This window comes from Apium graveolens, chromosome 6, assembly GCF_009905375.1.
Source record: "Apium graveolens cultivar Ventura chromosome 6, ASM990537v1, whole genome shotgun sequence".
NCBI classification, from domain to species: Eukaryota; Viridiplantae; Streptophyta; class Magnoliopsida; order Apiales; family Apiaceae; genus Apium; species Apium graveolens.
In genome coordinates, this window is record NC_133652.1 from 266031528 (window position 1) to 266048626 (window position 17099).

A 17099-nucleotide genomic window follows, 5' to 3' on the forward strand; every position below is an offset into this window, starting at 1 on the left:
TGTCTGACGTGGCACACTTTACAAGCTCTTCTTCCGATTTCTCCCTTTCCTCTCTTCACTCCAGTAATATAGATTAATTGATAATTAATTTTGATGATCAATTAGTCTTTCTCTGGGTGTTTGTACTATATGTATATATATAGAGATAGACAACTGTGTGTAGTGGAATTAATGTGGTGCAACTTTTTGCTTTCTTCAGCATTGAAATTGAAAGTCCTTCGATGGTTACATGTAACTGAAACCCTTAATTGCTTGACGATTAACATATAAATACCGGCACCATGCCTAATGTTGGATTTCACAATATTCTTCTGCGAGTCAAAAGCATAAAAAAAGGTACAACTTTCCTCCATTGATTGTGTAGATATTTTCTCTTTTTTCAGTTTTAAATTTTTTAACTCTTACTTTTAATTGATGGGGCATCATAACAAGCTTATAGGCATGATTAGTAGCTTCCATTAGTTTTGAGCTAATAATAGTTTAATTTTTTTGTATATGTGATTTATCATTTGGCGGCTTTGTAAATTTAGTTATCAGATTGATATTAGTTGTGAGTTTTATGGGTTCATATTAATATTAGTTTTCTTGAATTGAACTTTCATTATTGTGTCAGCTTTATAATCATCATCGATGTTGGCTCTAACTGTTCATTAGTGGTTACTGTTCATTGGTAGTAATAGTAATTTTATTGTTTGATTTGGTTATGGATTGTTTGTTATCTTGTGTTATATATATTTCTTTGTCATTTTAAGTTCTTTGATTTGCCGCAAGTTGCTGGGAATTGTTGGTTAGCAATTGGTACCTATGTAAATTTAGTTGAATACTGGTAGTAATATTAGCTTTGTTGCATTGAAGTGGTGTAGGTTTGGAGTTGTCTTATCTTTCTGACATTGAGGGTGATACAGAGGATTGGTCGATTAGGGCGCGTGTTTTTAAAATCTGGGATGCCGTCAACGCAAAGGATAACAACTTGATTAGCGTGGATATGATATTGATTGATGAAAAGGTTATGCCTCCAACTAGCCTCTGATGACCTCCACTACTTTTGTTGTTTTATTTAATATGTATGATTTTGTCTTTAGTTCAGGAGAATCTTATGCATGCTGCTATCCGTAAGCATTTGGTTCCTCGGTTTAAACACCTACTCAAAAAGGGGCTGGTCTATAGTCTCGGGAATGTTAAAGTTGCACTGAATACCAACCAATACAGGCCTCTTGCTAGCGATAAGAGGCTGCTTTTCTTGGCAACGACCTAGGTTGTAGAGCTAGGAGAGGATGTTGTGCCAATACCAAAGTACGGATTTCAGTTTGTGGATTTGCCCATGCTTCAAAGTCGTGCTGACAACATGACCACTCTTTCAGGTATTTGTCTAAAATTAAGCTTCTTTATATTTAACGTGCTAAGCTATTCATTGTTGTGCTAGCTTTATAATAACCAATGTTAATCTTAGCTCAAAAATGTTTTAAATATGTTTGATGTTGTTGTTCCCTGTTCTGGAAAAATAAATGGCTTTAAAATATAAAAACATACCTGCCACATGCTTAGATAATTTGATACCTCATTTCTGTTCCCTCGGAACATATTCATTATGCTGGATTACCTACTGAGCAAAACTCTGCAGACATAGTGGGTTGCTTTTGGTGTTTTGGTGAGGTTGAGGTTGTCGGGGCTGGCTTCAAAAAAAGAGATATCAGATTTTCACTGATTAATAAGTAGAGATTGACGTTCAAAATTTGGAAATCTAGAAATTACTTAGACTGACATATTTTTCCCCCTTACTTTTATGTTAGCTCTGTCACCAGCACCGTTACACTTTGGGGCAAGCTGGGCGAGATATTTGATCCCGCACTATACATTGGAGATGATGCACCCTATGTTATTGTTGTGTCCTCTGTTATAATGAAGACCTTTCAACGTCAGTCATATTTTCCTTACTTGTAAAAATACATAATTTCGTTGTAAGAGAAAATGATACTTTTGTTTGCTTGATATTTCATGATGGTTGTGGGCTAACCACTTAACCCAATAATATTATGCAGGTGCTCTGACTTTTGCTTCCACTAGCGCTACCAAGATTTATGTAAACCCCGATGTTGGGCATGTCTCTTCTATAAGAAAGAGCTTCTGTGCTTTACCTCCAAAGGTCGTTGCTATTGAAGTCCCCACTTCTGCCAGGCTGCTACCCGAGAAAGCCATGTTCGTTAATCGTATGAACGTGGAAACTCTGGTGAGAGATACCTGCGCTGGAGAGCTGAAGGTAAGTGTTATGCTCATATACGTCCTTCAAAAAATCTAGGTACACCGCATACATTATTCCATATTTCGGCTATAACTTTTTACACCCAACAAATGACAGATTGATGTTGTCAAATTGATGGCTATGGTGACTGCCATTAAAAATTGCTTCAAATGGTATTATGTATCGTGCGAGGCATGTGTGAAGAAGGCCACTCCTCGGGATGGGGTTTTTATGTGCAACAGTTGTAGGAAACCGGTTGACCACCCTCTGGCAATGTAAAAAAATATATGTGTTTTTTCTCACTCCTGTGTCTGTATCTAACCTGTTATTTTATTGAGTACATATCTCCGTTTCCTTCTAGGTTTTGCATTAATGTTCAGGTTGAGGATGGCACCGGAACCACAACTGTTATTTTGCTCAATTCTACTGCTGCGCGCTTGCTAGACACCCTCCTGGCGAACTGCGAACGAAGTGCGTATGGGGTGCGGGTGCGTTCGGGGGTGCGGCTGGATTCGTACGGGGTGCGCCACGTGACGTATCCCCGTATTTGGCAGAAGGGATTCGCGGGGGTGCGGGAAAGGGGGTGCGGGAAGGGCATAATCAGTAATTTTTTGTTTGATTTTCAATTAAACAAACCACCACTGACTCACCAGTTTCATAACAATGGGCAAGTAGAATTCCTAGAGTAGAGGAAAGGTGACCAGTTTCGTTTCATCGGGACTGCCGTTCACCGTCACAACTCCGGCGATGTCACAACATCATCTATTTTGGATATTCATAGGTGTGTATAAGTGTGCTGCGTATGTATATGTGTGTTGAGGAGAAAGTTAATAAAGTAAGGTCACGTGGGATGCACCTGCACGCATTCCTATTGATTATAATATTATTTTGATATATTGAACTGCACACATTCCTATTCATAATATATTCATATATTGAGTGGAGATGAGTTGTTGAGTTTTTATACAATTAAAATGATTAAACACGGCACCCAAATATTTTATATAGAAAATAATCTGAATTTGGAATAATCTAAACTTATTACATTAAGGAATGTAAACTAAATTTAAAAAAAATAATATTTATTAATAATTTTTTTAATATACCTATAATATATATTTAAAATAATATTTTATTATGACGTATCCCGCCGCACCCAAATTCCCATATTTTCAAATTTGCCGAATTTACGTATCCCCGTACTACACACCCGTACTGCCACACCCGCACTCGTGCTTCCTAGACAGAATGCCACCCGGGGATGATTCTGTGCTGCTGGAGCTGCAGGCACTTTTGGGTAAGGAATATGTGTTTATGCTAAAGTTGAACAAGTACAATTTAGTTGAAGGGCTGCAGGATTATGGGGGTCATCAATTTTCTCCCCTGTGCAAGACCTGGAGACTGCTTATGAAAATAAAATTCCTGTACAAGTAAGTGATTTCTATGTTATATGTGCTTGCCTTCTTTCTAAAATCGTTATGCTAAACAATTTAACCAACTCCCCATATTTCTTACTGGGTTCAGGCTACTCCCGGATTGGTGGCCTCTTCATCTAGCAGCGTTCCTCAAAGCAGCAATGAGCTGAAGAGGAAGTTGTCTCCTATTATCCAGGCTGATGAGGACGGAATCATCAAGCCTTAGATTTCTAACAATAAACTTTATCCCTGTAATAGACTAAACCTTTTACGGGGTGTTTGTTTCAATAAATCTGGGTATGAGGTATGGGGTTGGAATGGATAAAACCCATACCATGTGTTTGGTTAAAAATTTTATGTTTTAAAACCCATTCCTGAAACCCATGAGTTATGGGGTTTAGAAACCCATGTGAATAGGTGGGTATGAGCTAAATCAAACTTTTGGTATCATTTTTATTATTTTCTCTAGTCTTTCTTTTTAACTAAAGTATAATTCTTTTTTTAGCTCTAGTTTTACTATTGATGAATAAAAAATGTGAATGTATAATTAATTTTTTTAAATACTACGTAAAAATATTTATAAACTCATATTTTAGTAAGAAAAATTATCAAAAATACTAGTTTTTTTTATTTATTTCTTTTAGCAATTTTACCATCTTCTAATTTTTTTGGCAAAAATATAGAATCAACCAAAATCAAGCAGACATACAATTAGTTGAATCAAATTTTTTTTGTTGTATTTGAGGTTACATGGAGTGGCATAAATTCGTCGAAAATTGCATCTAATTGAATCAAGTGCATTAAACAGTATTTTCGTAAAAAAATTGGAAAATAGCATTTTTTTTAAATAAAAAAATAATTTTTCCAATTTTTTTTTAAAAATTATAGTATATTTGTAAAAATATCTTTAGCCTTAGATATTTTTCAAAAAAATTATATTTTTAGCCTTACTAATTATGATTGTCAAGTGATCGTGTATAATTTTAGATTTTAATATTAAAATAATTAATTAACAAAAAATAATAATTAAATGTCTTTTGATTCTTGATTCCAATTAGTTTATCAACGTGATATATTCTCATCCTATTTGGAACCAAATAGGTGATATCAAGTATCAAGTTCCAAACCCATACCAGCTTAACCCGATTCCTGATTCCAACCCGATACCACCCAACGAACCAAACGACCCCTTAATATTCTGGAAAAATGGACTACTTTGAACTTGGTTTAACGTTTCCTTGCAACTATGTTAGTAAGTTTTAGATGAAAATTTATGGTTTTCGGGTATAATTGTAGTTAAAATCAGTCCAGTGCATTTCATGTATATTTCATGTATAAGGTGACTTTATTGTTAAGCCACATTGGTTATGATTCTTTCAAAAAAAACTATTTGGACAATTATTTTTAACATCAAACTTTCTTTCAAGTAATATTAGGGATTGTTTAAAAAAATAAATAAATAAGAGGTTGGGAATGTAAATTTTTATGAATATATTTGCTTATTTTATTTTAGATTATATTTACCCTTTTCCCACAAACGATATTATTATTCTTCACTAGGGCCTATATAAACATATAATTATAAACAATTATATTAGTTCTTAGTCCATCAATTTATCTTAAAAGGTATTGGGAATTTAAATGTTTATGAATTCATTTGCTTATTTTATTTAAGATTATATTTACCCTTTTTCCACAAAAGATATTATTATTCGTCACATTAAGGCCTATATAAACATATAATTCTAAAAAATTATATTAGTACTTAGTCCATCAAATATTATTTATCTTAAAAGTTATTCTTATTTATATATTTGGTGATTTTTTAAAAAGATTGTATTTGGTGACTTAATTCTACAAAATTAAGCTATATTAATATTATTTATACAATAGGTAAAGAAATAATTTTTTCAAATATGCCAAGTTTTTGTGTGCATCACTGATAATTTAAAAGATAAAAAATGAGCTTTGTAATCAAGGCCCCAAAAACATATCGGGTTACTCACATTCTTGAATTAGGATAAAAATATATAAAAAAATGACAACCCACACCTTTAAATTTGAGATTTTATTTTATCCCAAATATAAAATAAAAAATTTGCCTTCGGCAACTTACTCTCACACAAAATTGAAAAATTGGTTATGATTCTTCAAAAAAATAATTTATTTGGATTGTTATTTGTAACATCAAACTTTCTTTAAAGCAATACTAGGGATTGTTTAAATAAATAAATAAATAAATAAGAGGTTCAAAATATAAATATTTATGGATGAATTTTCTTATTTTATTTTTATTATATTTACTCTTTTTCCACAAAAGATATTATTATCCTTCACATTAATGCCTATACGAACATATAATTCTAAAAAATTATATTAGTCCTTATTCCATCAAATATTATTTATCATAAAGATATTCTTATCGGTTATATTTGGTGACTTAATTCTACAAAATTAAGCTTATAAAGTATTTTATAGTTATTAAAACCGTTGCAAAGAAAATTCAACAAAAAGGTATCAAGCAAATTCTTTGAAATAAAAATTAGTAGACTGTACAAAAAAAATTAAAGAAAAAAGTAATGTCATTCAATTCAATTACAAATAAGTCAAGATCATATTAACAGTCTCTATTTAAGACCTTTTTTTACCAAACTCTTAAAAGTAACTGCAGGTTGTTGGGCTCCGTATTTGCTTCCAGACTTCCCGTACTCCAAGATTTGTTTTACCAAATATTTTTGCCAGATGATCTACTTATTACAAATAAGGGAGTTATGGAGCATTTTGTTCCACCTAACAAAGATTATAGCTCTTTGGGAGTTGTCTCAGTGCAAATTACATCTTTTCGGCGCTGGTTGTGCTCACTGGTGCGGCATGAAAGGACTCTCAAAATCAGCCTTAGACGTCAAATGATAGCTGACTCCCAGGCTGATAGTATTCAGACTAATTTATTTTAAAAAAATCACCCGTCAAGCAAGAATGAGAAGAAGGGTTGTTATGGTAACTAGAAAACTTACAACCGAACAAGGCTTGCATCCCTTAGCTGCATTGTGTGAGGTGCTTCTCCTCTTTTACTAACCTTAATAACATTCTCGCCAATCTCTTACATAACATGTTTCTATCATAGTGAATGTCAAGCTAACTTAACATCCCTGAAAACTAAAATTATTAAAGAACTTGCAATACCATATTATTAAAATATATAAAATAAGGACTTGGCAGTTAGAAATAGAGTTAAATAGCCATATTTATATTGAGGGAGAAATTATTATGTCCAATGTTCTACTATAACTACAATCAAAGACTTATAAAACATGTGTTGTTCTGGTTTCAAGTATACTCCATGTAGTCATGTGCTACCACCTAAGAGCAGAGTGGCAGGCATGCCAATTGAAACATATATAGCGCATAAAAAATTTATCAGCAAAAAATCTAGACATCACAGATGCTGCTATGGAAGAATAAATACCAGAATTACGCCAGCAAACCCTATCATCAAATTTTTTGCATCTTTTTTTTCTTATAAAATGCATATTCATCCCTACTCAACCTTTTTCAAGCTCCCAGGATAGTGCTTCTTTGACAGTGTATCACACACCAGCCAAACGACCAGCGCCAGAGGCTTCTGTACTTGCAACAGGTATTTTAATACATATGTTGCACCTTTGACCTCCTTCAAGATGTTTAGTATTTATCCTATGAAAATATATATATGCTTGTGTATTATTGTAATTGTGAGGTTTGATAACGCCATACCTCATTCCCCTCCTAATATATTTACCACCAGGGCAAATGATTAAATAGACAAAGGTATCATGTCCCACAGACACTACTAAGTGTGCCCTCAGTGACCAACTACTAACAAGTGATGCGGGACCAAGCAATACCCCGACAAGTTGGGCTACAGGTGCTGATTTAATTAAATTTGATAATTGTATCACGCTTACTTCTTCACCCATGTAATGAAATCATTGTAACTACACTTCTTATTATTAACACGTTCTTCGCTTCTTGTATCATCACAACTGAAAGGGCACTTCCGTCATCTTTTAGGGCCCCCACACACAATTGCGTGCACTGTGGTGCCACACTATGGTATGAAGAGCGCATTAAAAGGAACATGCACACCTCCAACCCAAAATTTACATTTTGTTGTATGGAAGGACGTGTGAAACGGTCGCTCATGAAAGATCCACCCCCCTTGCTCAAACATCTTCTTGGCCCCGATTCTGGCCAGGAGGGTAACAATTTCAGATGAAATATACGACCTTACAACTCTTTGTTTGCTGTTACGTCATTAGGGGTCCAGGTTGGTAAATTAATTAACAAGTCAAATGGACCTTATGTGTTTCGTGCTAGCGGACATATTTACCACAACATAAGCTCTTTGCTACCACCAACAGGTAAAAAACTGTTGTTTGCACAACTTTACATATATGACACTGATAATGAGATTGGTAACAGAATTAGCAAACTCAGAAATCCGAAAAACACTCCAGCTATTGATGAGAATATAGTCCAAGGTTTAACACAAATGTTAGATGAGAATAGCAATTTGGTGAGGTCTTATGGAAAGGTCAGGGACATGTTCGAAGCACAACCACAAGCCACTTTTCACCTGCGCCTACCTGAGGCCCGGACAAGAGACGGTAGACAGTACAACATCCCAACAGAATCTAAAGTGGCCGGCTTGATTGTGGGTGAGCTCACTGAGACGAAATTTGAGCGTGACATTATTGTGCGCCACCGTACTAAAGGGATTAAATATATTGATGAGTTGCACCAAAGTTATATGTCCATGGCATATCCCATAATTCACCCTTATGGTGAAGATGGCTATAGACTAGGTATACCCTTAGCAGACAGGGGGTCACAAAATTCAAAAAGACAAACATTGACGATGTACTAGTATTATTGCTTCAGGTTACAGCAAAGGGCAAGTGAGGGGCATACCTTACTTTTAGCAGGTCGGCTCTTGCAACAATATATAGTGGATGCTTATATGGCTGTTGAGTAAGAGAGATTTAGGTGGGTTCGGACCCATCAAAACGAGCTCAGGACAGAATTATACTCAGGCTTGATGGATGCGGTGCACCGTGGGGACTTGGACAGCTCCACAGTGGGGAAATCAGTTATCTTGCCATCATCGCACACTGGAGGTCCACGTTACAGAGCTCAGAATTACCAAGACGCAATGGCTATTTGTAGGTCGGTTGGATATCAAGATTTGTTCATTACATTCACATGTAACCCCAAATGGCTAGAGATAAATGACATGCTTGGACTGATCGGGCAAAAAGATGACCGTAATAGGGTTGATATTGTGTGCAGGGTGTTTGAGATAAAGTTACAACAACTCATTCACTACATCAAAAAGGAACAACCATTTGGTGAAATAATGGCATGTAAGATTATTGTGCCTGTGAATTGCCTCCAATTTTTAATAACAATTATTTTGGTACCAATTAAGCTCGCTTTGTTAATTTCAGTAACTAATAGCGCACTTCTAGCATTCTAATAGTATTACAATTTTGGTGCAGGCTTGTATACCATAGAATTACAGAAAAGAGGTTTGCCCCATGCACATATACTTCTTTTTTTGCACCCGTCATGGAAGAATCCTTCACCGGAATATATGGACACCATAATAAGTGCAGAGTTTCCAGATATCAATACCGACCCTGATGCCTATTATGCGGTAAAAAAATCTATGCTTCATGGGCCATGTGGCCATGGCAACACATCCTCTCCATGTATGCCTGAAAATATAGCAACATTATTTAAAATATTTATAAAATTCCCCGTAAATGCACTATTTGCTTGCTTTTACATAACCTTACGGTTTCCTTTTCCGATTACTTTTATGTAATATGTTACTACAATGAGAGTAATAAAAAACATAAATGTTGCTTTCAGGTATATATCAGCATGTGAGGCTTGCTGGAGAATCTTTCAGTTTAGCATCAACTACAAGTACCCATCAGTTGAACGCCTACCTTTCCACCCACCTGGTGAGCATACTATTATATTTGAGGAAAACCGATGCATTGAGAACGTGCTCAGTATGCCCGGGATAGAAAAGACCAAATTCACAGAATGGTTAGAGACAAACAAGCAAAATGAAGATGCACGCAATCTGACTTATGCTGAGTTCCCCACGCACTGGGTTTGGAATTCCAAGGATAAATTATGGACCAGGCGAAAAAAGGAAAGGCAGTTGGTAGAATCTACTTTGCACATCCATCAAGTGGGGAGCGCTTTTATATGCGTATGCTCTTTAATTTTGTAAAAGGGAACACCTCATTTGAGTGCATAAGGACCGTAAATGGAGTAACATATAAGCTGCATGCTATGCTTTGGGATTATTGGATGATGATATAAAATGGATAGATTGCTTATCTGAGGCTGCAGTTTGGGCAACAGGTAATGAATTACGCAATCTCTTTATCACAATCCTTATCTTTTGCCATGTTTCCAATGTACCAGAACTTTGGAAAACTTATTCTCAAATAATCTCGGAAGACATGCTTCACATGCAACGGAAAAGGTTCCAGTTCCTGATGAGGATCAATGAATGAATATGTTAATTTGGATTTGGTTATGTGTACTTGTGGTGATGCTAAATTGGAGAGGATGCAAATATGGGTTATGAAGCTTACTTGAACAACAAGGAATAAAGGAGCGATGCATGAAGTTGGACAAGTAGCTGATTATTATATAATTATTAATTGAAATTTTGCTTGCAAATTTTTACCTTTAACTTGAAAGGGTTTTTCTTGTTTTAAGCACTTAGGATTTTATTTTCCTATTTGGATTTGGTTTTTGTCTTTTTTCTATTCGGATTTGGTTTTTAAATTTGTTTTCTGGAAGGATTCAGATATTGGCTAATTCAAGCTGATATTGAATTTCTCTTGGAATCCTATTGGGTTTGGGTTATTTTCTAAGCCTATAAATACCCTTCTAATGTAATCTTTTAAGGGAGACAATGGATGATATAAAACTTTTGTTTTGAGATAAACTATGAGTAGTTTTTCTTTCCTCTAAACTTCAATTACTGGATTGTTTGAAGGTTAGATTCAAATTACTTAGTTTCTGGATTGATCTAAGCAATTTGAGATTCAAAGTTCACGTTTCTGGATTGATCGTGTTCTTTTGAAATATCCTTTTCTTCTCTTATCCCTTTTCTTCTTTCTCTTTTCTTTCTTTGTGGGGCGATCCACATCAATTTGGTATCGAGGGCCAAGGTTTTTTCTCCAATTTCTTAATTGTTGGGAGATCTAGGTTCAAGAAAAAAAACTATTCACGAGTTACTGTTCATCGGCACTGTTCACGAGTTTACTGTTCATGGGCACTGTTCATCGGCACTGTTCACGGGTACTGTTCATCAAAAAAATTCAGATTTTTCTTATGGCTACGGATGAATTGCTCAGAAAATTACTTGGAAAATTGGATGAGATTGATAAACGTACTCAAAAGCTTGCTAATTCAACGAAATTGAGGTTTGACGAATTGGATAAAATTTTATTTAAGGTGAAAGATAGCGATGAAGTCTATGATCCTGGTATAGAGCTTGGTTATTTTACAGGTTTGGGTAGCATAAATGATTTTATTGAATGGGTTACACAAGTCGACAAGATTTCTGCTTATACAGGTTGGACTGAGATGAGAATATTCAAGATTGCAGCGCTTAAACTTACAAAGAAAGCAGGCTTATGGTTTGATAATCTAAACACAAAAAGAGTTAGATCTGGAAAAGAAAAGATTATGACTTGGACATCTCTAAAGAAGAAACTTCGTGCAAAATTTATTCCTTTGCATTATAAATTCGAATGTATAATGAAGATGACATCCCTCTCTCAAGGTACTATGAGTGTTTCTGAGTATACTTCTGAATTTTATAGATTGCGCCTTATTTGTGACGTGAAGGAGATGAAAACAATTACAATTGGAAGATTTATTCGTGGATTGAATTTGCCTATATATCGAAAGGTTAAATCAAGTCCATATATCTCGTTTAATGATGTATACAATCTTGCTTTGGAATTTGAATCTTTTCAACAAGACGAGAAATTGAAGTCTTCCCTTCACGAGTTTACTCTTTCAGAAGAAACTAAAGTAGAAGACTTTGTCAGTGTGGAGAATGTCGAGGATCTTATTGCTGATTACCATGTGTTACATGTGGCGACTACATCAAGTTTGGATGAAAAAGATGAACCAGTTACAAAAGAAGCTATGATAGAGAAGCATGAAGAAAGACAATCACTTGTTGAGAAAGTCTTGGTTGTTGAAAAAGATCAGATAGATGCATCTCCTAAATTTATGCGTGATGACATTGTTGACGGACAAGAGATACTAAAGGAGAAGTTTGAAACTAAAGAGGTTGTGGACAAGGAAAACAACATCATCCAAGTGGAACACATTGATTTTTTTTGGGGTAGAGAACTTGTTGAATGTACCTATCTCATCAAACTATCTTATTCTTTCGAATACTTCCAAATATATTGCTGATGGAATTGAAATTTAAGGCTTTCAAGTTCTACGAGAAATCACCTCGTTGTGTGCTTATTCTTAAATATTTTAGAACTCGAGGACGAGTTTTCTTCAAAGGAGAGGAGAATAATGAGGATCAAGGAATGAATATGTTAATTTGGATTTGGTTATGTGTACTTGTGGTGATGCTAAATTGGAGAGGATGCAAACATGGGTTATGAAGCTTACTTGGACAACAAGGAATAAAGGAGCGATGCATGAAGTTGTACAAGTAGCTGATTATTATATATTTATTAATTCAAATTTTGCTTGCAAGTTTTTACCTTTCACTTGAAAGGGTTTTTCTTGTTTTAAGCACTTAGGATTTTATTTTCCTATTTGGATTTGGTTTTTGTCTTTTTTCTATTCGGATTTGGTTTTTAAATTTGTTTCCTGGAAGGATTCAGATATTGGCTAATTCAAGCTGATATTGAATTTCTCTTGGAATCCTATTGGGTTTGGGTTATTGTCTAAGCCTATAAATACCCTTCTAATGTAATCTTTTAAGGGAGACAATGGATGATATAAAACTTTTGTTTTGAGATAAACTATGAGTAGTTTTTCTTTCCTCTAAACTTCAATTACTGGATTATTTTGAAGGTTAGATTCGAATTACTTAGTTTCTGGATTGATTTAAGCAATTTGAGATTCAAAGTTCACGTTTTTGGATTGATCGTGTTCTTTTGAAATATCCTTTTCTTCTCTTATCCCTTTTCTTCTTTCTCTTTTCTTTCTTTGTGGGGTGATCCACATCAGTTCCCCACCCTCCAGTTAACAACAACATAGACTGAAGCTTACGCGCTGGTTGAAATTGAAAGCCTTATGCAGAAACTAGACAAGAGCCTAAAAGACATAGATGGAATGCCACAGTTTAATTCATCGCTGACACGAGATATAGGAAACATATTATTGAACGAGGAGCTGAATTATGATCGAGCCGATTTAAATATTTTGCATGAAAAATCTCTGCATGCTTTAAATCATCACCAAAAAATTGCGTATGATGCAATTGTGCATTCTGTTCAACATGATAAAGGCAAGCTTTTCTTCATTAGCGGTCATGGTGGCACCGGGAAAACATTTTTATGGAATACAATCACTTCAAAATTAAGATCAGATTCAATGATAGTCCTGCCAGTTGCAACCTCGGGGATAGCCTCATTGTTATTGCCTAATGGTCGAACAACACACTCCCGATTTTGCATTTCGTTGGATGTCACCGTAGAATCTACATGTGAGATTTAATATGGTACACAATTAGCTGAGCTTCTTCAAAAAACTTCACTCATTATCTGGGATGAGGCCCCTATAACACACAAACATTGTTTTAAAGCTCTAGACAAGTCCTTGAGAGATATACTAAGTACACGATATGAGGATAGTCGTTCCAAGCCCTTTGGAGGCCTTACAGTAGTATGTGGTGGCGACTTCCTCCAGATACTACCTGTTATTCCACAAGGTGAACGTGCAGATGTTATTGATGCCTCTCTTAACACAGAATATGAGGCTGCATAGGAAGGGGTTGATGAAGTGCACGCTAAAAAAATAGCATCATTTAATAGATGGCTATTACAAATTGGAGATGATTCTACATATGACATTCCAGAACAAGAAATGATAAGAATTCCTCCAGAGTTATACGGAACAACGGGTGAGAATCCAATGGAAGACATTGTTAGCGAGGTATACCCTTCATTGTTAGAAAGTTATAAGGATCCGGCATATCTAAAAGAGCGTGCTATACTTACACCAAAAATTGAAACAGTTCATAAATTCAATGACTTTTTAATGAACATAATACCAGGAGAAGCAAGGACATACCTAAGCTCTGATAGTGTGTGCAAGGCGAGCATTAACACCGATAATGATGATTTGTTATACCCGGCAGAATTTTTGAATAACTTAAGGTTCAGTGGCGTCCCTAATCATAACATACAGCTTAAAGAGGGGACCCCCATCATGCTGCTCAGAAATTTAAATCAATCAGGGGGCCTTTGTAATGGCACACGGTTAATAGTCACGCGTTTAGGAAAATGGTCAATTCGGGCAGACATCATTTCTGGGACAAAGATTGGTCAAAATGTTACCATACCACGTATCATTATGTCATCAAAAAATTCAAAATGGCCATTCAAACTTAATAGGCGCCAACTGCCAGTGGCGCCGTGTTTCACGATGATGATCAATCAAAGCCAAGGACAATCTTTAAAACGTGTTGTCTTGTATCTTCCTGTTTAGGTTTTTACGCATGGGCAGGTGTATGTGGCCCTGTCAAGAGTCACAGAATTATAAGGCCTGGTCATAGTCAATGCTGATAGTGAGGTGGATGACCAAACTCTAATAAAAAATATTATTTATAAAGAGGTCTTTAATAATATTCAGGCCCACACACACAATGAAGGCATTACATTTTAAAGTGTTGCACTTTTTCTGCCTGGCACCACAATAATATTTCTAAATAACAGCACCACGAAAAAGCTCAAATTTGCAGCTTTTACTAACTAGCACTTCTCTACATACATGCTTTGTCCCCAAGTTAGCCTTCAAAGTACTTACACCTCTTAATTTGGATACTTAAACCAATACTTTGACATATCTGATACTTGGGGTAGAAGACACGACAGGGTATGTGTCAAAAATTGGATTCTGAACACCACAACTATGTTGGATTTAGCATGTTCCTCTCCAAGAGTTTATAATATTGATATGAGTTTGGGAGCATTTTAATGTGGCTGAACCTTTATAATATATAGAGGCCAAGTCTTATTTATGGCATTAAAACTTGTCTTCATATTTCTGTTGCCCATATGGATATATATTATGAAGTCGCATCATTGTACGGTCGATAAAAATGACTTAAATTGTCTCTAAGAATCTGAATTGATGTTTGTTATATTAAGTATAGATTAAAATTCTGTAAGCAGAGCACAACTAGCTTTTTCTTCGGTTATGGTTTTTCTTGTATGAAATCTTTACCTTTTTTTTGCCTCTGTTAATATATTTACTAGTTTATACACATGGTTGCCTAGTTATAAAAATATAAATAATACCAAAGTTATGTCTACCGAGACTCTTGAATACTGAACATGTAATTTATTTTGTTTGCATTGTGTAGGTTTTGGCTCACTAAAAGAGTAAAATTTAAGATTTATTTTGCCCTGAGAGGAAATTGTTTCTGCAGCCTGCCAGCTCCATGACATGGGTGACAAGTCAACTGTTATGACACAATAAAGAATGTTGGTGTTCCAACCATAACTGGGAGCAATTTTTTCTTACAGGTATAAGCTCTCATCTTTATATTATAAATGTCCTCGAAAAATATTAGTAATAATAACTAATTGTTAATTTTATTTGTGTTAGTAGAGCAGCAAAAGAGGCAATCCAAATTTTATTTTTATTTATAAGCACACATTTTATATATATTCCATACTGCTGAACTGCAAAAGTTTAGGTAATAATGGGTAATTACAATTTTCTGCAGCTGTGATATTTTCTAGATAGCAGGTTAATACAATTGTAGGATGGCGCTACATGTTTGGATTTGGTGATTTGGTGTGCCGGTAGATAAATTATGGGTTTGGGCTATTTAGTCTACCACCTTTTTCATGTTAAGTTGTTACTTCTTAAACAGTTCAGGTTACAAGCTTACTACAAGAGTAAGAGTAACTTTGTCTATTTTTCTTTTTTTTTTTATTTATGAAAATTTTAAGAAAAAAACCAAATAATATATTATTTTTAAAATAACTTGATTTAAGGTATGCCATCAAGTTTAAACTTAAATCTATAGAAATTAGAATATGTTGCATTATTGACAAGCCTGAATTATACTTGGGCTACTACACTTGTATCTAGATTGTGTTGCTGTACCAGACTTTGGTATGCATTTATCTTTTTATTTAATGGAATTCCTCTAATGAGGGGCAACAACATACTAATTTAAATGAGTTTTTCACGGGACCTATCTCACAATGGATGTGCATCCAATGTTAAAATTTGTGAGGGACACACTTGACATCTGATTCACGATGTTCAGTATGTGGCGATATCGCCGACAACAGTGGTAGAGATTTTGAGAGGGGTTGTAATAAGAACATCCATGTGTATGTCTGGTGTTGTTATGCTATATCATTTTTTGTTGGTATGATGGTGGTGTGCAATTGAAAATCAATTTCATTTCTGCTCAATTACATTCATCAGAAAAAAATTTATTTTTTGAGCTTTGGTACTTGGATGATGGCTGAGTTCTTGCTTGGCTCTAGGTACATCTTCACTTTTACATTCAACCAGTAATCATATTGTCAATCAAGCAAGGTTAGTTTAGGTAGCGTCTTACAAAGTACATGTTCTTCAATAAAAATGAAGGAGTGGCAACTATTAATTTGATTGTTTGAGCTTTAATTCTTAGTTGAATGATGGATGAGAGTTGTTGCTTGGCTCCAGGTGCTTCTTCACTCTAACATTAAACCATTAGTTATACTGTCAATCAGGAAATGTTAATTTTCATCGCGTCCTGCAAAGCACAAGTTCTTCGTTTGAAATGAAGGAGAGCAGTTAAATTCATTTTTTGAGCCCGAGTGCTTTGTTACTTAATGGTTGTGAATTGTTGCTTGGCTCCAGGTACATTTTTACTCTTACATTAAACATTTTATTATTTTTCCAGTAAAATAGTATTAATTTTGGTTGCGTCTTATAAAATGCAGGTTCTTCATAAAAAATGAAGGAGTAACCACTATGGTTAGTATTGTATAAATCCTTAGGTTCATCTTTATACTTTTCTAAATCAATTAATCACAAACTAGGCACATTGAAGTTGGTTCTTGCAATGTCAGCCTGTTAAGCTAGCTCCTTCCTTGCGCAATTTAAACCATTGTACACATAATATCACTGCAGTATTACCAAAGAAAGTGCGTGAGGTTCTG

At 35.0% G+C, this 17099-nt stretch overlaps 2 protein-coding genes across 2 annotated transcripts; both read left to right on the forward strand.

Moving 5' to 3' along the window:
- The first annotated feature begins 8731 nt into the window (after positions 1-8731).
- Positions 8732-13695, forward strand: LOC141665999 (uncharacterized). The gene is made up of 7 exons (XM_074471984.1): positions 8732-9056; positions 9192-9404; positions 9568-9662; positions 11182-11236; positions 11714-12030; positions 13009-13414; positions 13514-13695. The coding sequence occupies exons 1-7, from the start codon at positions 8732-8734 to the stop codon at positions 13693-13695; spliced, it is 1593 nt and encodes a 530-aa protein (XP_074328085.1).
- Positions 13696-13794: 99 nt separating this feature from the next.
- LOC141666000 (uncharacterized) lies at positions 13795-14418 on the forward strand. Its single transcript, XM_074471985.1, has one exon. The coding sequence runs from the start codon at positions 13795-13797 to the stop codon at positions 14416-14418; it is 624 nt and encodes a 207-aa protein (XP_074328086.1).
- The last annotated feature ends 2681 nt before the right edge of the window (positions 14419-17099 follow it).